Source organism: Hermetia illucens, chromosome 3, assembly GCF_905115235.1.
Source record: "Hermetia illucens chromosome 3, iHerIll2.2.curated.20191125, whole genome shotgun sequence".
Lineage (NCBI taxonomy): Eukaryota > Metazoa > Arthropoda > Insecta > Diptera > Stratiomyidae > Hermetia > Hermetia illucens.
Genome location: NC_051851.1, coordinates 128,866,282 through 128,890,226, shown reverse-complemented (window position 1 = coordinate 128,890,226; position 23,945 = coordinate 128,866,282). Strand labels below are relative to the sequence as shown.

Sequence of the window (23,945 nt, the reverse complement as noted above, 5' to 3'; positions counted from 1 at the left end):
ATAGCAGATGTGTTGGTCTCACGTTTCTTGCGCGCATTACCGCTGACAGAAGAGTTTGGTACGTCCAGTGTGGATCTTACCGGGGTTTCCAGTTTATCCCCACCTTCCGCCGGAGATTCCCCTTTCTTGCGTCCGATTTCTGTGGACGTTACCGCGCCTAGTGGTACAGCCACGTCCATGTCCTTATTCCCAAGGTTCTTCTGCCGCCGGCTTGGGACCTTTCCAGGTTCACGGTGTGGAGGCCGCTTGGAGCCACGTCCGCGTCACCTGATTCCCGTTATTGCTCATGGTCACGGGTGGATTCGAAGTCTGTGACTTCTTAGCATGTTAGCAAAATGTTAGATATGCCGCTTCTTAAACTGGAATAATTTTTAAATATTGTGCAATTCCAAAATATTTCGGAAAAGGTCGAGCCGCATCTAGATAGATAATATTTTTTTGGAAGCCCCTTCGGTGCAGCGATATATTGTGGTCATCGGAGTATTCTGACTAGAATGAAGAACAACTACGACGAATAAGCCAAATATCTGTAGGAAATATAATTAACAGGCATACATTAGGAAAGGACTGTAATCATATTGTTTGTTACCAAGCAAATTCGACCGGGAAGTTATCTTAGAGCTATGTGACACTGGAAAGCTTAAGAATGGTTTCAATTTCTCTGAAAGTCTGAAAATGAAAATGGTAGCATTTTAAGCGAAATCAATGGCGACAGCTTGTAGTGATTATCAAAGAAACCCTTGCCCTTTGCTGCTGGAAACTTTCTCAATGTCATTGGTAAACATGAGCGGAAAGCTATACTCTATAAGATATTCTCGGCTACCTTGACCGGATAGCCCCATCATAGTCAGACAAATCAGCAAAAGATGAGATTTTCACTCTGTGGCAAGCAATGGAAAAACTGTTAGACTATAGTCATCAGGTCCATCACCTTTCCATCGACTTGAAGGCCGCCCTTGATAGCATAGCCAAGGTAAAACTGTACAGGACCATGAGGGAATTCGATATCCCGACCAAATTGATAAGACTAACTAGGTTGACTCTGACAAATCTGCGAGGCAAAATAAAAGCCAGAGGATCGATCTCCAACCGTTCCATATCCACAACGTTCTAAGGAAAGGGAAATGCACTATCTTGTATCCTTTTTAACACCTATCGACACTATAGGAAGTACAACCAGGAATGTACAACTTGCCAGTTGGCGACTAAGGTGCAAAGTCTTGGTCTTAATGAAGGCAAGACGATGGTAGGAACATGATAGCAACATCAGCACCGCAAACTAAAGAACCAGCAGCACCAAATGGCAGATACTACAACTTTGAGACCGGAGATAATTTCTTACGGCTAGGGTAGAAAATCAGATCCGATAGCAGCTATGACGATGTGAACCGCGCATAGTCAATTGATTACGGTGGGCAAGTCACTATCTCTGTATGGGTGAGGATGGTTCAGCCTGGAAAGTCTACAAGGGCAATATCTGTGGTAGAAAAAGAAGACTTGGCAGAGTCTGCCTCAGATGGAGAAATGACGTAGGACAGGACGCCAGACAGTCTTCAGTGCAGGAAGGCCCGAACCGGGAAACCATGTTTCTCCCTACCATCAAGTTTCTTAAAATCTTTGAGCACTAAAGCGCTAGTAGTCCATTGTATTCAATTCCTCTGTCTAACGTTCTTGAGACCGAGAATCGACTTGTCAAAAGATCTCTATTGACTTGTCAAAAGCTGACGTCAACAAAGACAGGATATCGAATACTCCTGTTGCATTAACGATAAAAACGATACTTTGCGTACCTGTCGACGAGCCGCGACGAATAACTGGCATGAATTTGTCGAACAGATTTCATCGTACGAATTTCTTATTCTCTACTTCCACAAACACTGCCGACATTTGGAGGAACTCCACCTGTCAGCGTGACTGAAGTCCAGGAAGTAATAAAACGAATAAAATCGGGGAAGGCAATTGAACCTGAAGAAATCGCATCTGAGCTCTGACAAATAAAGGGCTAGGCCCAGTGAATTCTTCGATCGGGCTTTGGATGAGGAACGAGGTATCACTTCGACCTCGGCCACAATCTAATGAAATAAAAACGACTTTACAAGAAGGATTTCACTTGCTTTTAAATGAAGACGAAAGAATACAAGAATTGCGCAACAAGAAAGATAAAGTCCCACGAAGGAAACGGGTAGTCCGGAATGAGTTACTTCTCTTCGGCTCGACTGCTACGGGATGACTACATGGGCTAATGCCGTGGTCCGGGATGCTGCGCTGGTCGAATTCCGTGCAGTAGCCGCGGAAATTCGGGGTGCCACAGGGTTATTGAGGGAGGTGTAATAGAACATCATCTGACTGGCAAGAAAGTACCACCGTTTCAATATGGCAAAAGAGGTAGTCAAGCAGAATGTTCAAATTACCCTCCAATCCGATTACCGTCAAGCCGACAAGCGTATTCGGGACATAGTTAAAATATTCGTGAATCAAGCCGGGATGGCCAAGAACTGCGACATTATTGACACAATATACTTTGACGAGGTTTCTCATGGTTAAACACCGTGAGAAGCATTACCCTCTTTATCATACATTGCATTGCTGGATCTAGGAAAGACGATTGATTGTGCGCCGCTCGAATTCATTTGGTGCGCTCGATGGCAACATCTAGTACGAGAAAAGCTCGTGCGCTAGATTTAATTGCTCTACCACGATCCAAAAGGTAAAGTTCGATTGTGACAGATATATCAAATCCGCTTCGTGTCTTTGGCGTTGCTCATCGAAGAAGCATCCTCCCACCATTCCTCTTTGTTCTTGTTATGGATACTGTTTTACATACTAGTCTGTGCAGATGTTGTTTTCTTAGTGTCTTATAGCAAAGCTGATCTCGAGCAACTTGTTCAAACATGGAATGATCGCCTTATGCAACACGGTCTGAGGTTGAATCTGAGCAGAAAAAAAATGACCATCCCAATGGAAAAAGGGCTTTCAGATCAATGCTAGCAGCCAATGTAGAACTGCGTTATGAAATTTTTTCACCCATTAACCTAACCTGGATGAAGTGGGGTTTCCGTTACTGGCATTCTTTGTGGTCAAGGTATGAAATCTAAAAAAAATGCGAGAGAGGCGAGAGGTCACGTAATTCGCGATAACAAAAATTCACTTCTCATGATTGATCTGAACATCGAAGTGGATGGTAAGGGACTCTGGATGGTGATTTGAAAGCCTCGCGACTGAATTCAGGTCAGGGTTTTGACAAAACAAAATGGCGCAACTGATTAAGACGAGCCGATCCCGCTTTTGAACGGGACAAAGCCTGACGAAGTAAAAGAAGACCCCGATGACTAGACGCAGACATGAGTTCTTGAAAGATTGAAGCTTTTGAGTAACAGTGTGGGCTACTTTTCATATGTTACTCGAATATAATTGCATAGAGAGAACTCTGGCACCAAACAGTCTAAACTGAATGTTAGTGTTGAGATAGTAACATTTCCAAATTTTGGACAAAACCGCGAAACGAGATATTGCATTGCTAATGCGCTGGGTGACATCAAGTAGTCTGGAATGCCACAATTCCACCACCGATCATTCCAGGTATACTCCCTGCACACCCTATCGAAAGCTTTCTCGATATTAATGAAGAGGTGGTGGGGCGGTAACCTAAACTCTCCACTGTTCCACAATAATCCGAAGGGGGTCAATGTGTTCAGTATAAGAGAATCCAAAACATAAACCAACCTGCTCTCTATCAATATTGATGATGATTTTAGCCAATATCTTCGCGACAGTAGGAACCACACAAATATCCCTCAAGTTGTTGTACTTGATGCGATTGCTCTTCTTAGGAATCTTAACGATGATCCTCTTCTTTCACTAACTGGGAAAGACTTCAGATTCCAAGCATTTAGAAATGAGTGGAAGTAATAACTGTGTAGAGACTGTTGGAGCTGCACGGAAGAGTTTCGTGGGAGACCGTCAAGACCGTCGGCTTTCCGTTTGAGTGCAGCATTCACGCCTGTTTGGAAAAGCCGTCTGTATCCACCTGCTACGCTGGCTCGCTATTTCATCCACGAGATGTCGGACTTCCCTGGTGGTAAAGTGCTCCTCCAATCTTCTTAGCTGCCTCTCCTTAATGTGCTTCTACTTCCCTTATCACCACAATGGTGGAACTCCTTTCGTCACGATGCGTGGTGTTGTGGTCACCTCCGCTCGCGGCCGCCAATAAAGCTCTCAGCTTCTTGCGTTCATCAATCTGCCTCTACATTTCCGTAGTCAACCAGGTTGTAAGGCCTTTTTGGAACATGGCGACAACTTCACTCACACCAGAGTCAGTAAAAGCTGCAGAAGCCTACAAATCTGCCACCGTTTTTCCTGTCGTCACCAAGATCCTGTCTACCCATCGCATGGCCGAGCAAGGTGTAGTCAGAGCATTCAGATCATCCATGACAATCACAATGTTAATCTTAGAAAGCCCTTCCTAATTTGCATGTAATTGATCATAGGAATCATATTTCTTCGTTGGGGCATAACACTGCGATTATGATGTTCTTTAACCTAGACCGGCTAGAGAAAGCATCTTACTGTAGCCGTCCGTAACAATCCGACCCTAGACTCGCTTCTACTACAGGTTAACTTTCCGGATTACAAAAGCACAGTGCCGCAAGAGGGAGAAGTATGTCTAAATTATATCATTGGAATTCAGATTGAGTTGGTGAGAGCGCCTTCAATAGAGTAGTCCCTATCAGAGTTTATAAGCCCGTTGGTGTTATCTACCTATTTTATCTCTGTTCTACTCATCATTATTACAAATTTAACTGCACCGGATCGTTTCTTTGGTTGGGATGGTGATGCTTATACCAAATTATGCCAACTTGTTTCCACTTCGGTCAACGTGCTCCCAAGGCAGAGTTGCATCTGCCCTGGACGAAACCGCAAGTCATGTATCTTGCAACTTGGGTGCTTGCCCTAGAATGAGGGCTTCGTGGACCACAACCGGGAAAGTATGTTGCTTTCCAACTAGTCTGGTCCCCTATTAAGTGGATAGCTGACTTAGGAATCCCTCGCTTCTTGGAGAAAATTTTTCTGAACCTGCCTTTAATGGAAATATCAACTACTTTTGGATCTTTGCAATTTTTTGTGGCTTTATCTGTCAAATAATTTGAATTTGTTTTGCGGTCTAGACGGAATATGAACCAATGAATCCTGCTATTTTTCTTCAGAGCCAGTTCGCACTTGTGCTGCCTGGACCATAAGGCTTTTTTGTTTTCCACAAAACCTAATTTATATTGGACAATCTACGCTTTCGGCACTCGAGTTTGGATTTCTCCGTGTCTCATAAGAGTTCCAGAATGGGATGCTGTACAGAGCTGCTGGCCTACTATTATACTTAGGTTGGGTAATCATGTCGTCGCTACTTCTCCGGACTTCTGATTCTGGATCTTATGATTGGAGCGCGTTTTCGATCTTCCTAACTGGAAGCTAGGATCAATTAGCCAAGATCTTGGTTTTCCTCTATGCTGTTGCTGTGGTCCTCAAATTTCTATACTTGTGATTCAAAGAGTAACTTTCGAGGTTGTTTTTGTTAATCTCTGTTCTTGGCATCCTAAACACACTGCTCTATACAGGTGATGTTGATCTCGAGCAACTTGTGTTTGATGACCCATCCGAATGAAACACCCATTATCGCTGACAGTAAGAGTGACTTGCCGAAATCTAAGGGATTTAAGTATCTCGGACAAAGGCTTCCAGCCAACGGTGAACTGCGGAATGATATTTTTTTACGCATTATTGCAACTTAGGTGAAATCGTGGTGCACAATTGGCATCATCTCAACGTCTCAGATTTAAAGTTTCCGGTAATGTCGTTCGCCTAGTCACCTTCTATAGTTCCGAGTGTTGATTGTAATATGCTATGATAATTTCTGAAGTTAGGACAGCCGTGGCCGAGATGGTTCTTGCACTCAAGGTTGAGAAACTTTGTATCTGAAGCGTCTGGTGTCACGACTTGTGTTTAATGTTTTGTATAAAACTGGTTTATTGTATGTCTGTCTGTCATACGCACTCTTTCATATACGACTGTATACCGATTAACGAAATTTGGTAGAAATTGGGGGGAATGCGGAAGCCCACATATGCAATGGGTTACATCGTTCTACGTGAACTTAAGGGGAGTCTCCATATATGCAAAAATGGGGTGTACATTTTTTTCAGCAAATATGGTCACATGGGGTATCAAATGAAAAGTATAAATTAGTACTTTACAATGCTGACAATTAATGCAATAGGGAGGAGGCCGGGAGCTGGGAAACGGCCGTTTCTTTCACGGAGCCATTTTCAGAACCTGAATCTGAAAAAAATCTTGATCTGCCACTGTGTCGTGCCTAGAATCCGAAATACCCTCCCTATATCGATATCTGTTCAAATAAAATGAATAATAGTGTAATGCCATTATTTTTAGAAATTGAATGTAGCCCTCTTCCCACCCCTTTAGTTCATCCTAGAGTCACGAAATTATAACAATTCCACCTCATTTTTCAAAGGCCATTTACAGAATAGTTATCGAAGATATTGACATTGCTCGCATTATTGAAACATACTTGCACATTCCCCTATGGCTGAAACAACTTCACATACGTATAATCAAAATTAGTTACCAAAGTTCAGGCGATTCTCTACGGCAGCAATATTTTCCGATATTGATTGCTGTTCGATTTTTGCTAGGATTAATTTTTGTTTTTCGCAAATAAGTATGAATTATTTATAGTAACTAAAAAGTGATTAAATGTTGATGGAGACACTAATTACTTTCCGGGCTTTGGAAGCAAAGAGAAAATGGATTGATTAACAGGAACTCCACGTCACGTCATTCACTTTTCCAAGAAGTTGTGTCTTTTTAATTAACCGCTAAACAAGTCGGAAACCGGAAGCTTGGTGCTTTGGGTTGAAAGGTTTTGTTGATTTCTTTTGTAAGAATATTTGGGTACATGAGGTTGCATTTATACATAGATCGTAGTGCAGTATTGCGTTGAATTCAATTCAATGTGTTACTCTCATTTAATTTCTCAGGGAGTAGTAATTTGCTGCCAAGGGGGCAACTTTGACCTACTATAACTTTGTTAATAATAGCAGGCTTTTCACCCAACTTTCCAGTATAATACTTCGTATTAAAAGCTATACTACTGGACTTATGGGTCACTTTCATTGCGGAGATATCGAAACGGATACTATTTTGAGGTCTAGATTCCATACGCGTAGTACCTCGGGTGCATCATTTGATACCCCACATGACCATGTTCGGTGAAAAATACGTCACACTCATCTTTCACATCTATAGGGACTGACCCCGTTAACATAAGTTTAATTTGCAGTCGCACCGCATGTGTGGGGCTTCACAGTTCCAACCTTTCTACCAAACTTAGTGTCAATAAGTGTAAGTATTGTTGATAGTCACAGACAGACAGACAGCCCGTGAGTCGATTTTAATGTTTTGTTTTGAACAAAATCTTAAAAAAGTTCCTGCGCATTTATTATGAGTTTCGTGGAGAACGATAAATACATTGGAACAGACTTTCCAAAGTGACACTTAAAATTTTCATTAAGTAGCACGCCTCGAATCCTAGACTTGATTCACAAACCAAACAAGCTAAATTAAAAACTGGTATCGAATAAATTGCATTCTTCTTTCCTCCGCAGATACGTTCAGCAAAAAACCAATTCACCAGTCGACATGCGAGTTGGAATTCATACGGGTGCTATCCTGGCTGGAATCCTGGGCCAACGGCAATGGCAATTCGACGTATACTCAAAGGATGTGGAGCTCGCCAATAAGATGGAGTCGAGCGGCAAAGCGGGGTAAGTTATGAAGACCGTCATTACGATGATGGCTACCTTGAATACATGTACGCATTAGATATACACGTCGATTATCCAATATCCTAGAACTGACCTGCATACAACTGAGAACTCTGAACGTTCGCAATCCTATTTCATTTCCGCCCTCTTTTTCGTCGTCTTCCGTCTCTGGTAATCTTATTGCTGTGCAGATGATTCGGAGATATGAAAACCAACACGACCAGGGAAGATGGACGGTCCTTCGAATGGGCAGCTGGTTATGTTGTGTGCGGCAATGGAAGTTGCTTTTTAATGGATCATAAAAGAGTGTCAGTGTTCGTTTATAGTGAAAGTGTGGTTCTTTATGCTCAGATAATTCTGTTCTTTTCTGGTTCTCCCTGATTAAATTCTGGTGTAACTTTATTGGTACTTATTGGTTATCATAATAGATACTTAATGTTGAGGAAGAACCAGCGAGGACATTCATCTTCTGAATTGATATTTGATAGTTATCATATAATCTCGAGTTTACCAAGTTCGGATAGTAAGGAAAGTAATTTCCGTTTAAGAATGATGCTTTATGCCTCTGAATGACGTCTTTTGAATCGTAAATTTATAAATGTAAGAGACTTTGTTTGGGGCTAAATCGAGGACAATTTGTTTTTATGGGAAAGAGTATAAACAATATCAACTTTGGTGAAAGAGGGCAGCACGTGTTCAGATGCTTGGTAAATTGAATTGAATGAGGGCGCATTTCATATTCAATAGCTTTCTTGGGAAAGTTTCCATTGTGGGATAAATTTCCATTGTAAGGTAAATTTAGGTTTACGGAAATGTGGTAACTGTAGTAAAAGAAAGGCAATTTAATTTACCCTTGGCAAGCGAATTAAGATTCTGTGATCCTTTTCAGTTAAAGATCGCAATAAAAGCGTATTAAAGTATATGGCAAATCACTGTGAATACTATATACTGATAAAAGTTGAATCAACCAGTCAGTAAGCAGACAACTGGTCATTTGCAAAAATCCCGCAATATCTCGCGTTAGAATCCATAAGATTGTGTATGAGACCTGAATTCAGATTTTTGATAAGAGAATGAATCACGCGAAGTGCCGCTTTTCGACAATGTACTAGTGGAAAGATGGATGGCGGGGGGTAATTTGTGTCGAATTGGATTATGTTGCCCCAACTGCAGCCTGTTGGCCCATTGTACCTCCTACAAAATTCATTCTTCATATGAACCATTATAGTCGCTAGGCTAATAATGATTCAATAAGTGTATTGTCCATGTGCCGTTCGTTGGGTTTTTTTATTCACCAACCGGTATGTTTCCACCGAGCGAGCAATGTTGTTATCGCTAACAAAATTTCTATGGTATACATATACATATAGTGAAAAAAGCCCACGAAAGCCTTCCTCGCCCATCCCGGCCGAGGGATGACGAACCTACGGATGAGCTGAAGGAAACATTCTAAGGCCCGCGTGCCAGCGATAATGTGCTACAACGCAAAGTGTGTGCGACCGTGCGAAAATGTATTGTTACATCCCCGATTTTCAGAAACACTTGAAGCATTGACGCTGCAGTTTTAAACTACAGAAACGTGTAGATATTAAACCGAAAATAGTGCGTATCTGGAATTGAGCCCACTAGGTGAGACTATTAGCAGACAGGACTCTTGGGACTATAGCAGGTTGCAAAGATGACCGCTTAAAATCGCTTTACTGTCTGCCTTTTTTTTGTGGAGGTGGAAATCTTCAAAATACACTGGTCTGGACACACCAGCGTGTGGGATTTTTACCCATTAAAACCACCCCGACTGCCTCCCGGTCCCACGGAACCACCATAGGATATTACATCACGGCGTGGAGTCGGCTCACTCTATCTTAGTCACCTTTCTTCTATACGCGGCTCATGTGACCGCGCTTTTCCCCTCTCCTCTGCCTTTCGCAGTTTATTTTGGATAGATGCGATCATGCAGTTGACTGCATCCCAATTCTCTTGCTCTGCTGATGTGCTAGCATTGTTGGCACCTGATTATCTAGTACCAGCACCTCTCCTAGAGTCTGCTCTAGATTCCTCCTTTTCTCCACAAATCTCGGACAGTCGAAGAATACATGCCTGGGTCCTCTGGGACTCCGTCGCAATTTGGACAGTCGGGTGAGGTCTCCAATTTTAACCTGTGCAGGTATTGGCGATATCCTCCGTGCCCCGTGAGAAACTGGGTGAGATTATAATTCATCTCACCATGTCGTCTCTCCAACCACTCCTTGATGTCAAGAATGAGCCTGTGAGTCCACCGGTCTTTTCCTGAACGTTCCCACCGCTCTTGCTATCTATTTATGGATCTCTCCCTCTCAGTCTTCTTCGTCCGCGATGAGGGAGTTGTATATATTCGCCATCTCATCTGCCAAGATGTCAATCGGCATCATTCCAGAGATGACGAATGCTGCATCATCTAAGACAGTCATGAAGGCAGAGCATACTCTCAGGGCTGTCCTCCTGTAGACTGAACTCAGTTTGGTAGCGTTCCCTGACATCCGCAACGCTTCCCTTCAAACTGGGGTTGTATAGAGCATGATCGAGGTCACTACCCTGGCTGTAAGCAACCTAGAGGTATGCCGTGGCACTGATTGCCTCACTTGAGTATAACTCAGCATCTTTGAGATGCTTTGCGACAACAACCAGCGCTATGTCGTCAGCGTAACCTACCACTGTGGGTTCCCTCGGAAGGGAAAGATTAAGTACATCGTTGTACATAATGTTCCACAGCAGTGGATCTAATACGGAACCCTGCGGGACACCCGTGGAAACAACGTACTCCTGGGGACCGTCATCAGTGTCATACTAGAGCCTCCTTTCAGTTAAATAACTATCGACGATAGCAGCGAGATGGCCGGGAATACCAACCTTCGCTAAAAATTTCCGTATTAGATTCCAATTGACCGAATTGAATGCATTTTTCACATCCAGGGTTACTATCACGTAATCTTTGCTGGTACTACCCTCTCTGTGAATTACATCTTCGGCTAAGTCAATAACCAATTTGGTGGCATCTTTGGTTGATCTGGTTTTATGGAACCCATACTGCTGATCTGAAAGGCCGTCTTGGCTCTCAATAACTGGGAGTAATCTATTACAGATTACCCGCTCTAACATTTACCCCACAGTGTCCAAAAGATATATGGGACTGTATGAGGATGGTTCACCCGGAGGTGTACCAGGCTTAGTCAGAAGTACCAACTTCTCCCGTTTTCATGCCGCTGGAAATATCCCCTTGGACATGCACACGCATTTTTCTCGAAGAAGGTTGTAGCGATAGACACCAAATTTGGTAGAAAGGTGGGGACTGTGAACCCTCACGTATATAGTGAGTTGCATTTATAAGGGGGATGTACATTTTTTTTTATCAAATATAGTCATGTGGGGTATCAAATGAAGGGTCTCGGTTAGTACTCGAAGCTGGTCTTAGTTTTGACATATATTAAAAAGGTGGGGAGTGCGGGGGGTTGAAAGTGATCATTTCTTTAACGGACCCGTCCTCAGAAACTATCCAACCGAAAAATCTGAAAAAATCAGAAGGCTGCCACTATATCGTGCCTAGGCTTCGACATACTCTTCATACCGATACCCGTTCAAATAAGGTTAATGATAGTACATTACCATAATTTTCGGTATTTGACAGGAAAACCTACCTTAAGTTCATCTTAGAATCAACAATGTAAGCTACAGCACAGAACATGATCCTATCAAATTTGGTGAAAATCGTACTATTACTAACAAAGTTATAAGAGGTCAAACCTGACGCTTCTGTGCAAATTCAAGACTTTGAATGTCAATATCACTTGAAAGTGGGTATTTTCACATAATATATGCATCTATTACGTGCTACATACTAGTGGGGCAAATACACACTCAAATCCCTTTATAAAAGAAATACATAAAACCTTTCATACCTGAAGTGTCTAGCTTCCGGTTTCCCGACTTGTTGTATCTCTCTGTTTAGTCTGGCCCAGATCGAGCGTTTTCACCGCTTTATGTAAACTTTGCGGTACTAATCCCGTCGCTGAAATTACGATTAGGACTACATCGATCTTTTGTAGTCTCCAAGTCTATTTCATATCTTCCGCCAAGCGGGTGTTTCTCAATAGTGTTCCAGTCCAATGGTACAGCTACATCGATTACGAAACACGCTCGTTCTTCCTTGAGAAGGAGAGCTAGATCGGGTCTATTGTGATTAACACTGTGGTCCTTGGCAATAGTGTGATCCCAGAGTAGTTTGGCCCGAATATTTCCCAAGATTCTCTGCCGAGTATACTTATAATCAATATGGCAGTTTTCCACTAAGTTATGCTTCAACAAAAGATTTTGATGACGAATTTTGTAGATGGAATTGGTGATTGAGTCATGAAGGATGTACTGTTTTTTGTTGGGCGCGAAGCATCCTAAATTGAAGTGAGGAATGTTTCAGGCTCATAAAATTGTACACCGTTAGTCAATCATTTTTTGGAGGCTCCGATATCAATGCAAAATGCAAAAACAAATTCTTTACATGACCCTCGTAAGTAGGTTTCTCTTTCCACATGTCGACTTTCTTCTGGACTGAAGTAACATTCGACATGGGATCCGATTCTCTGTTTTTCAAATTCCAAAAAGCCATTTATTATCTGCCATAACGGTAACCTAATGTACTTGGCCAGGGAATTGTTTCTCATAGGAAACTCACGAAGAGATAGCACTTGATTGCAATGCTATTCAGCAAGAAGCAAAGTTAATGGAAAAGGAACTCGAAATCGTGTTTAAAATCTCGTACTCTGCAATATACTGCCAAAAGGTATTACCACCATAGTTAAATAGAAACTGTCCGGGGAAGTTTTCAATACCTGCTATAGGCAGAACTATTGGGTGCCATGAAAGGCCTGTCTGAAGAGGCACTAGTTTACCATGAAGCGGTGCTGGTTAGCTTATTGTCAGCAAGTCTGGCAGACTCAGTCAGATTCTGTATAAGCGGCATAGAGGCTCATCCTTTCTTAAAAAGTCGAGAGACTGGACGGGTTGGACTTCTGGTGAAATCCTGGAGCTGCTAGTTCATATGCACTTCCCCACTAGCAAGGAGGACTGTGAGTCAGAACCTTGCTTGGTAGGTATGCCTAGTCGTGTGGGATTATCCATGACCGGGTGAAAAACATTAGGCCAATCAGCTTCACCTATTTTGAATTGAAGACGCTAAAGCACGTTTGGCGCATCCACTTAAGGCCGACTATAGAAACAACGTCAATCGCCAATCTCAGCACGACTACCTCAAAAGCGATTCCACAGAAACAGTACTCCGGGATAATTAATATGGTCGAGCGATCTGCCTTCCTGCATATATAGGGAGCGGAGGATTCAATAACGTAAGTACGAAAACCGTTAAGAAAGCTTTAAGTGGAATATAATTAGAAGGTTCACTTTTGCATTGGACAGTATTCATGATTTAGAAGGAAGCCACTTTACTAGGCCTGTTGGCCTCAGTTTGGCGCCATCGCCAGTGGAGGACGAAATCATGCTGATATTAGGCATGAGCATGGTGAAGGTGGTGGTCTATGCTGATGTCTTGATGATATTGGTTTTAGGGGTTTTATTGTTTTAGGGATTGGAAAAGGTGTTTCAGTGGGTTGCAAGATACAAATTAGACCTAAATCCAACCGAAACAGAGCTGACGTTATTTGGCCCCAACACAAGAGTAACGAAAAGACCCGCTGGTAAAGGAGCTTTGTAGGGAAATGGGGTCACCAGCCGAGAACACTTTGTAGATGTACACAGCCGTGGCAAAGCTAAATACGGTTGGATGAACAACGTATGCAGGTGGTACTGGGGCTCTACAACCTTACCCGCCAGAGGCACTCAAGGAACTTCTGCACCACCGTTCTTCGGATCTCTACATTGTATAGTGAAACCTTACGGCAAGGTTTGACCTTGCAATGTTATGACGCAGTATTTTTCATCAAAGGACAAAGATGATTTGTGAAGTCGATGCGGGGTTTTCACTGATATGCATAATGTAACCGAGCCTTTCTCTAACGAAATCCGATCTTGAAATTGTTTGGAGCAATTGCGTTCAGGATTACGTTTGTTCGCCCAGGGGACCAGACTCATGCATTTTTGTATTTCAGCAATACTTTCAGATACTGATTGAACAACTAAAATAAAGCTAAATAATTTGCGGCTAGGAAAATTAACAATTTGTTTGGTAGTTTTTCCGTTCGTATCCGTACCGCCTCCCGGAGTCAAAAGCCTTATGTCAAGGGGAGAGACTATTTTAGGTATCCGTCAGTTGAATCCGAGCAAGACGTCAGTTTTCAGAATTAGGAAGGCCTGCTCAATCGTCTGCCTGATAAGTTGTAGAACTGGATGTCTGATGACGCTGTTATTGCTATCGTAGTGATCATCTATCGGTGATTTGCAAACTTCGGTAAACATTTAGAAGATCAGGAATCTTTGGGATTATGGATGGGATCTTGTTAAGCCCGGTGAATTTTCTGTTTTTATCCTGTTTTCCGAGCACTGTGGGCGTTTGGAGTTTGAGGAAGTCGATTTGCGGCATTGAACCAGTGAGTCGCAGTAGAAAAGGATGCTGGAACAGTTCCGTTTAACTGGGTGTTTGGTTGTAAAACAGTGAGGAATGAAGGACGCCAGCTAATGCATTGACTTTTACATCAAAGATTTGGTTAAGAAAGTGCAAAAGTAGAGTGCTAAACTTTTACAAAATAATTGGTAACAACTCTTGCCTTTCTTGCTCTAGAAAAGGTAGTTGATCATATGCCAAACAAAACTATCTGCTATGTTTTACTTCAACACCTAGTGTCTGAATAACTCATGCGTGGCAGGTATTTCAAAACTGCTTCATTTCCCTGCCGGTGTTCATCCACTCCTCAATGTTCTTGTTATGGCCACTGTGACACGGGACATCCAACGCCCAGCACCCAGCACACGCCTCTGTGCAGATAATGTTTTCCTGGCATCTCATAGCAAAGCTGATCGCGAACAACTTGTTTAAAAATGGAATTATCGCTTCATGCAAGACGATCTCACACTGAGTCTGAATAAAACTGATTTCTTGACGTTCAATCTCCACGAAGCCGGCACTAATAGTGTCAGCGGCAGTGACCTGTCCAGAACTGAACGATTTAAATATCTCGGTTTAATACAATCAACGTGAAATACGCTATGAACTTGCTTCACACATCAGCGTAACTTGAATGAACAGGCGTTTCACAACTGGTGTTCTTTGTAATCAACGCATCAATTAACGTCTCAAAACTAAAAATTAAAGCAATCCCGTCTACCCTGACGCCTTCTATTGTTCCGAGTGTTAGCCGACTATAAAAGGCCAGTGATGTTACGTTAGCATGGTGCTCCAGGCTTGAATAACAATACCATCTGGAATCCTCTTTGACAATCAGATGAGATTTAATACTGAAGCCATTCACAACACAGACCTCCATAGCACCTGTAAGGAGAAATGGATGCCGCAATCAGTCATAAAACTGTACACGGCCATGAGAGAATTCGGTATCCCGACGAAATTAATAAGACTGACTAGGCTGACTCTGACCAATATGTGAGGCCAGATAAAAGCAGCATGATCACTCTGAAGACCATTCGACATCAACAACGGTCTACGACAAGGGGATGCCCTATCATGCTTCCTCTTTAACCTCGCCCTCGAGAAAGCAATTCGTGATGCTGAGGTAAATGCAAGAGGTACGATCCTCTTTAAGTCCACCCAACTACTGGCCTATACTGACGATATCGACATCATGGGAAGAACCACCCGAGACGTACAAACTGCCTTCATCCAGATCGAGCAGGCGGCGCGAGATCCTGGGATGCACATCAATGAAGGGAAGACAAAATATATGGTGGCAACGTCAGCACCGAAAAACAACCAACCAACAACATCAAACCGCACTGGTCAAACGGGAAGAATAAAAATAGGAGAATACAACTTTGAGACCGTTGACAATTTCTCCTATCTAGGGTCGAAAATTACAACCGATAACAGCTACGATGATGAAATCCGTGCACGGTTATTGTCAGCAACAGAGCCTATTTCAACTTACGCTTAAACGTCTCACCATAGGGTCAAAGCTCTTACTGTACGAGACTATGATCTTGCCAGTCCTCATATATTCCTCGGAAACTTGGGTTCTTAGCAAAAAAAATTGCGAACTCTTGGCCACGTTCGAGAGAAGAATCCTCCGAAGAATTTTTGACCCCCTACATGAGGATGGACAATTCCGTAGCCTACACAATGACGAAATCTATGAACGATATCATGACGGTCCGGTCGTGGATAAAATCCGGCTCAATAGGTTACGGTGGGTGGGTAACTTAATCCGTATTGATGAGGATGATCCCACCCGGAAAGTCTATAAGGGCATTATCTATGGTAGAAAAAGAAGGCGAGGCAGACCCTGCCTAAGATGGAACGATGGCGTAGGCCAGAACGCCAGACAGCTTTTGAGGATATCGAATTGGTGGACCTCGACCCAAAACCGGGATGTCTGGAGTTCGATATTAAGGCTGGCCTAGACCGGATACCGGTTGTTGCACCGTTGATGATGTTGAATCATTGCAGCTAACACTGGAGTGGTTGCGGAGATGAAACATCAACGAGTAATCTTCACAATCACTCGAAGAACGTTATGATTGATGCGGCCATAAATATACTTGGCACGGGTTGCAAAAAAACTCGAAGATGAATTTAAGCTAGTAACGGAACGGAAGACTGCCGCGTACCGAGTAATGTTGCAGTCTCTAAGAACGCGGGCACCCGCGAAAATCTATCACGAACTCCGGCGAGCGGAGAAATGTTTGGGAGAACCAACAGGTCTCTGAACCCGAAAAGTATAGGGAGCAACCGTTGTTTTACTAACAAGTCAGCGGGATGAGGCCTTATACACTTTGATGCTCATCCTGCCAAAATAAAGAGGGAAATCCTGTCAATTGAAGACGATGGGAATACTGCCAGCACCAAGTGTAGAAAGTGGTGTGTGCAATTCGTCCGCTTATAACTCATAAGTCGCCAGGAGCCGATGGAATGGTAAAATATATAGGCGACCAGTTATACCAGACGGTTTATCAACTTATCCTATAGGTGTGGGATCGCGAATCAATGACTGACCACTGGCAACAAAACATTATCTGTCTCATACATAAGAAAGTGCAGCAATTGTAGAGGTATCATCATCATCAGCCACAGATCCGTTTTTTTCCGTGCGGCAGGCAATAGAAGAACTGTTGGAATATGGCCACCAGTTGCACCATCTTTAAGGCCATCTATGATATCATAGCCATTACATTTCAAATGAGGACATCTTCGATCGATATGTGGTTGCAAAAAAGGCATCTACCATGGTATGGGCAAATAATTCGTACTGATGAGAACCCACTTGCCATGATCGGTTTGAATACCGAAATGGATGGGACCGAAACCACAATGGCTTCATACACATAGATGGTGATTTGAAAGCTTGGCGACTTCATCCAGATCAGGTGTTTGACAAACCAAAATGGCAAAGAGAACAAAGGCTGAAGAAGAAAATGGAAGACGGGAGATGTCGTGACGATTGGTAGCTTTGCTAAGATGCAGCAACAGCTTTTCTGTGCTGTCTATATGTGTTTGAGGTTGACTCCATGTTGGGATGCTTGTGATGGAAGAGATTAGTGTAGGAAGTCAAGTTTCTTTCGTGCAGTGAGGCGCCGACACAGGTTTCTTGGAAGTTGGAGGTGGAACAGTAAGGTCATTTAGGGTCGCTAATTGAACTTCCTAGAATCTAGTGCTAGTGGCAAATTGCTCGATCTGGGAGTTGGATGTCCTGGATGGCCATATCGTGATTGCTTATTCGAAGAGCTTTTTCAAGGAAGGAAAACGTGCTTGGACTGCTCTCTATATTGTGTGTGGGTGCTCAAATGAAGAAAAAAGACGCATCTAGCGGGGTATATTGTCGGCTAACAGCAATGACAAGTAGGTGCGGTTAACGCGCTAGGTGCTATTTAGTGAATTTGACGTAGACTATGGTCAACTGAAATATAGCAGCGTCAGAGCAATATACTGATTTGAATACTCGCATTTACCACAACGTAAATATGTAATATGTTATTCAGGGGTTTTGATTTATGAAATAGAAATACCTCAGGGCTGCACAACCAAATTTACGTTCCTTTTTTCTTATTATTTTCTGGAAAATTTTCAAATCACCCGTGTTTTATAATTTTTGTTAGGCCCTCAGTTTTCAAGGACAAAGTTACAAAAACGTATGATTGAAATTTGTATGCCATTACAACTTGCAGAAAGTTGACGCTTGAAATCTGCATGAATATGCAAATTCGAAAACAATAATCTAATTTTTACTCAGCAAGAAAGTCCTTTCAGAGCTGACCTTTACCATTCTGTATTTCAAAGAGCATTGAAAACACGTATTCCTGAAAGCATCTCTTCACAATTATGAACTAATAAAAACACTAGGAAATTCCTTTTGGAATCAAACCTGATTTTAAAGCATCGTTTCAGCCAACATATTTTGACACCAGAGCAAAACAGAATTGAGGAAACTTCATAATAAATCTTCTAAGCTCGCTTCAAGGCGGTTCTTGTACAATAGTTTAGTCCTGGAACGTGTTTTTAGGGCACTGAAGGAAACTCATTCATAATGAAAGCTGAATATAGCTGTATTTAAAAAGGACATTCTGCTAAGTAAATATCATCAAAGAAATGATTTTCATGCTGTGATTTTTTCTTGCGAAAATGAAATAAATAATACCTCGAGGGTAAAATTACTCAAGGCAAGAATGAAGGAATCTTGTAGTCGTCCTCGGGGCAATAAAAAAAGCGACTGGCCAAAGGAAAATTCCTTTATCATTTTGGGATTTTCGAAAGGGAACTATGGAAGTGAATGAATAGCTACAGGTCAGGGCGTTATTTGGTTCCTTTTTTCTGGCAATTTCCAAGATATTTATGTATTCAAAATTATTTTTACTCAAAAATTCTGTTTAAGCTGGGAGTTTATGTTGGCTAGGAATTAGTTGGAAAAATTGTATCTGTTAATAAGGCAAAACCTTCTGGGAAACGTTAAGAAGATTGGTTTTCTATATTTAATTTTTTTGAAGTTGTCGGTTTATTATTGGTATTCTATGGCGCGGTTAGATAAAATGGTATAAAAAAGGGGTTTCAGAAATAACGCGACCTTCATAACCCAAAAGTCCTAACAAGGCCATACAATAGGCCATCGGGAGAAACCGCCACTCCGGTATTGCCGAAGTGATGTTACCACCTACGGAGGAACACAAACTGGCCAAGCAATAATTTGACTATATGAGTATTATTTAGCAGTCCTTTAACTATTCTTTCGCACATCGCAACGCTTAGCTGAATTACATTATTTGTTTGCAATATTTTATTTTATCTAGCAACCATTGATTACCTGCCTGGCTATTTGTACATCTGTTGGTCTGTGTGTCTATTTATTGGTCTGTCCTATTGTCCATCAGTAAATCTGTCTGCCAAACGCTATTAATCATGAATGGCAATGTTATGTACTGTGGGGGAAATATGGCCGCTATACATATAGGCAAGATAATTTGAGGGCGCCTTTACGAGAATTCTCCGAAAATTTCAAAGGAGAAAAGGCGGAGCGAATTTTTTTTTTGAAATTTAATTACAATGAACAAAAGCATCAAATAGCACTTTATCAAACTCCTCATACTTTTGGTATGGGTAGAAAATAACGGGTGAAAAAGGCAAGTATAACAGTCTGATATGCTTAGGCTACGGAATCGTCCATCCTCATGTAGGGGGCCAAAAATTCTTCGGAGGATTCTTCTCTCGAACGCGGCCAAGAGTTCGCAATTTTTCTTGATAAGAACCCAAGTCACCGAGGAATATATGAGAACTGCAAGATCAGTCTCAAAGTTGTAGTCTGTTGTTTTTATTTTTTCTGTTTGACCAATGCGATTTGATGTTGTTGGTTGGTTGGTTTTTGGTACTGACGTTGCCAGTATACATTTTGACTTCATTGATGTGCAGCCGAGAATATCGCGCCCTTGCTACCTGTTTGATCTGGATGAAGGCAGTTTGAACATCTCGGGTCGTTCTTCCCATGATGTCGATATCGTGAGCATAGGCCAGTAGTTGGGTGGACTTAAAGATGATCGCGCCTCTCGCATTTACCTCAGCATCACGGATCACTTTTTCTGGGGCCAGGTTGATGAGGACGTATGATAGGGCATCTCCTTGTCTCAGATTGTTGTTGATATCAAATGGTTTCGAGACTGATCCTGTTGCTTTCATCTGGTCTCGCACATTCACCAGGGTCAGCCTAGTCAGTCTTACCAATTTCGTTGGGATACCGGATTCTATGCTACCATAGGCGATGAAAATGTGGTGCAACTGATGGCCATACTCCAGCTGTTTTTCCATCGCTTGCCGCACAGAGAAAATCTGATCAGTTCCTCCAGTCAAGCCTCTTCAGTATGGGCCAATGATGTTGTGGGCATATGGGGCTACCCGACCTAGCAAGATAGCGGAGAATATCTTATAGATTGTACTCAGTCACTTGATACTTCTATTATAGCTGCACTGCGTGATATCTGACTTTTTGCACGGACTGTTTCCTCTATACTTGGTAGTGGCAATATTTGTCCGTCGTTTTCAGTTGGCAGGACCGCCAACTCGCCTATGTTCTGTTGAGCTGTTCATCAAAATACCCAACCCATCGCTCCAATATGTCCCTTCTGTCGGAAATCGGATTTCCCTCTTTGTCTCGCAGGATGAGCATCGAAGTGTATAAGGCTTAATCCTGCTGACTTGTTGGTAAAATTTGCGTGTCTAGTGCGGTCGCTCCCTGTATTTTCGAGTTTACAGAACTGTTGGTTCTCCCAGCCTTACTTTTTTGGTTTGCCCGCGTTGCTTCTCCGCTCGCCGAAGTTTCTGAGAGGTCTCTGCGCGCACCCGCGTTCTCTGAGAATGCAGCATTACTCGGTATGCAGCATTCTTCCGTTCCGTTGCTAGCTTACATTCATCGTCGAACCGGCCGTTCCGATTCTTTCTACGGCTGGGGTCATCTCCACGATCTCTGTTGGCTGCGATTATTACGGCATTCACTTCCCCATAATAGATGTCGGGGATGGCTCTGCTGTGGATGGCTTCAGTGTTGCCTGTCACCTGATAGTCAGAGGGGTTATAGGTGGTGCTGTTATTCGGGCCCGGACACTATGCCAACGAGATATTGATCCGAGTCTATATTGGCCGCCTATATGTTCTGACATTCATCAAGGCTGAGAGGTGGCGGCGCTGGATCAACACATGGTCAATTTGGTTGAAAGTGATCCTGTCTGGAGAGGCCCACGTTTATTCTGACAAATATTTCATGTGACGCCACTTATTGAATAATCCGCAGTCCGTTTTCACTTGTCTTTTTATGTAAGCTATGGTAGCCAACGTATCGCCTGAATACAGGCTCCGTTCCTACTTTACGGTCAAAATCCCCAAGGTACCCTTCTACGACTCTGCAGTGTCCTCTGTAAGGGCGTGAACGTTAATGAGGCTTATATTTCTAAATTTGCCTCGCAAGCGCAGAGTGCACAGCCGTTTGCGTGAGAAAATGGGCAAATCGTCATTCCCTTTTCGTTGCTGGGTTCGTCATTGTGTAGTCAATCCAGTCTGAGGGTCCTTTTATGGGTTCGTAGCAGGTTGTTTTCCATGTAGGGTTGTCAGCCCTACCCAACCCCTAACTTGGAGGACCAGTTGGTACAATTTGTCGCGTTTTTAGGCCCGCACCTTCATCCTTCTTCGTCTACAGTTTTTCATTAAGAAAGAACTCTCAACGATCACCACTTGGAAGTGGAGATAGGGTTTGGTAGTAGAACTATTGGTGTTGTTTCAACAGGAGTTTCCCAGGTTTTATGCTCCATCGTGGGTTCCAATCCACGTTTTGCCCTGAGTTGTAGAGATCTCCACTTTCTTTCAGAAGATACAATTGTATGTGGCCCATGTCGTGGTTTAATCTGTGACCCTCTGGCCCCCGTAAGATCACCAAACTCTCTGGCGCATTTAACTTCCTACTGTTGCCGCAGTCGTTAAAGATAAATATATAGGTTGCCCAATTTGATGCTGTGTCCTTCCCCTGTGATATGCCGTGATATAATTGACTTTAGCATTGCGTTCTTCCTTTCTGTTTTAGTCACCCTTTGTACGCGAGAATACTTTGGGTATATTTCCAAACCCCAACTCACAGGGTGAATAAATAAAACAAAGCCGCAATGGTAATTAGACATAGTGTGGAAAATATTCAAGCTATTTCAGTCATCCAATAGAGTTTCAATAAGTTTAATTCATCATGGGGCATGTGGCTCTTTGAAAAATTCGAAATGTCGCTTTCAAAGATCAATTGTCTAAAGGACTTCAATTGGGAAACTGGTCCCTACGGCGAAATACCATAACCTTCTATCCGAATTCAAATTTGTTCTCAATTGTTCACTCAATTGCCCAACGTCGCCTACCAATTGGAAGTTGTTTTTACAGTTCATGGATGTAATGTCAATCATGCCGCAGAGTGGAAAATGACTCATCGTCCTGTGAGTTGGTGCTTAATAATACACTCAAAGTCTTCCATGCTTGTCGAAAATGCGACCAAAAGGGATAGAAATTTGTGGGGAGCAACCAGCAAATTTTGAAACTTTGCTGCTGTCTCTTATAGAGATTAACCTCACGGTATCGACCTTCGGCTATCGAAAATGGACTATGACTGGTTTCTGGAACGTGCGCAGGCTTCTCGATACCGGTAGCGAAGGTCCTTGGAATGCTCCCTTTCACTAACTTCAGCGGGAATTCCAGCGATATAAACAAATTCTGGGCCTAAGCAAAGTAAAATGGTCGAACTCTGGAGAGTTCTCCTCTCCCTCTGAGGTAAATCTCTTGTCGGGTTGCTTCAGACGGCTACCGCAACACGCGCTCTCTTGCCCTGAGTGCCGGTTTCTGACAGACTTCTAGCTGCAAGATTTTGTTGCAGGTTGAGGAGCATCATAATTGTACAATGTTACACACGAACGGAGACTTCTGATATAGTGGAACAGAATGGTTTCCACGAACAATTACACGCAGGTCAGGGGAGGCTTCCTAAAAGTGGCATTGTGCTAGTGATGGGCGATTTGAATACCAAGGTGGGATCTGACAACACCTTTCTGGACATGTGATGGATAAACACGGTATTGAGAACCACAAAGTTAATGGTGGGAGGTTCGTGGATTTCTGCAATTTCCATCGCCTCGTCATTGGTGGTAAATTGTTCGAGCACGGAGCCTGCTGTAACGTCAGTTGAGTTCCCACTGACCGACGCCATATGAGCAATCAGATCAACCACTTCGCGTTCGATAGTGGGAGACCTATATTGCTGACCGGACGCAGATATACTGAGTAAACCGCCGGAGAATATTGATGAGCATTGGGGCACCATCAAATGTGCTCTTTCCTCGATTGCTACACAGGTCCTCGAGCACGTCCCGAGGGAGCATTATAAGATTTAGCTGACTGCGGAATCGTGGAAGCGAAACAGAAGAGATTGAAGATTGTACTAACCGTTACAAGTGAAGGCGAGCGTCACGCGCTCGAACTCCGATACGGAGCAAAATCCCGAGAAGTTCAGCATACTGTTTGCCGTGACAAGGGAGAATTTGCTACTGCACTGGTCTGGGGACCGGCAGATCGCGCAGATCGCGATGATTTCATGAGTGAATACCCTATCCCAAAGAATTTGCATGTCGTCGCAAATCTTTCGATGGTCCTGCGAAGTAATAAGTTCTCTTCCTGTTCTCTTAAAAGTATTTGATAAATTGTTTCTGCTAAGGATATTACCGTGCATATCTGATAATACCCAAATCCCCCACCATCAATTTAGATTTCATGAAATACTGCTGAGCGAATCCACAGAATCATCCTCGGTACTAGACCTGCTCTCGAAAGCAGGAAGTATTACATGGTCATATTTCTCGATAACGCCCAGTGTTCATGGTAGGTTTCAGGTAAAATGTAAAAATGTTTACATCTTAGAAACATCATATACGAGTACGAGTACACCTCCTCATCTCTCAAGC

General features: G+C 42.8%; 1 protein-coding gene across 1 annotated transcript in view; it reads left to right on the top strand.

Annotated features, from left to right (window-relative positions):
- LOC119652956 (adenylate cyclase type 3) overlaps window positions 1-23,945 on the top strand; it is a 327,645-nt gene that overhangs the window by 190,184 nt on the left and 113,516 nt on the right. The window contains exon 9 of the mRNA XM_038057352.1: window positions 7,677-7,835. Coding sequence (XP_037913280.1) covers window positions 7,677-7,835 — 159 coding nt within the window. The remainder of the gene's footprint in view (window positions 1-7,676; window positions 7,836-23,945) is intronic.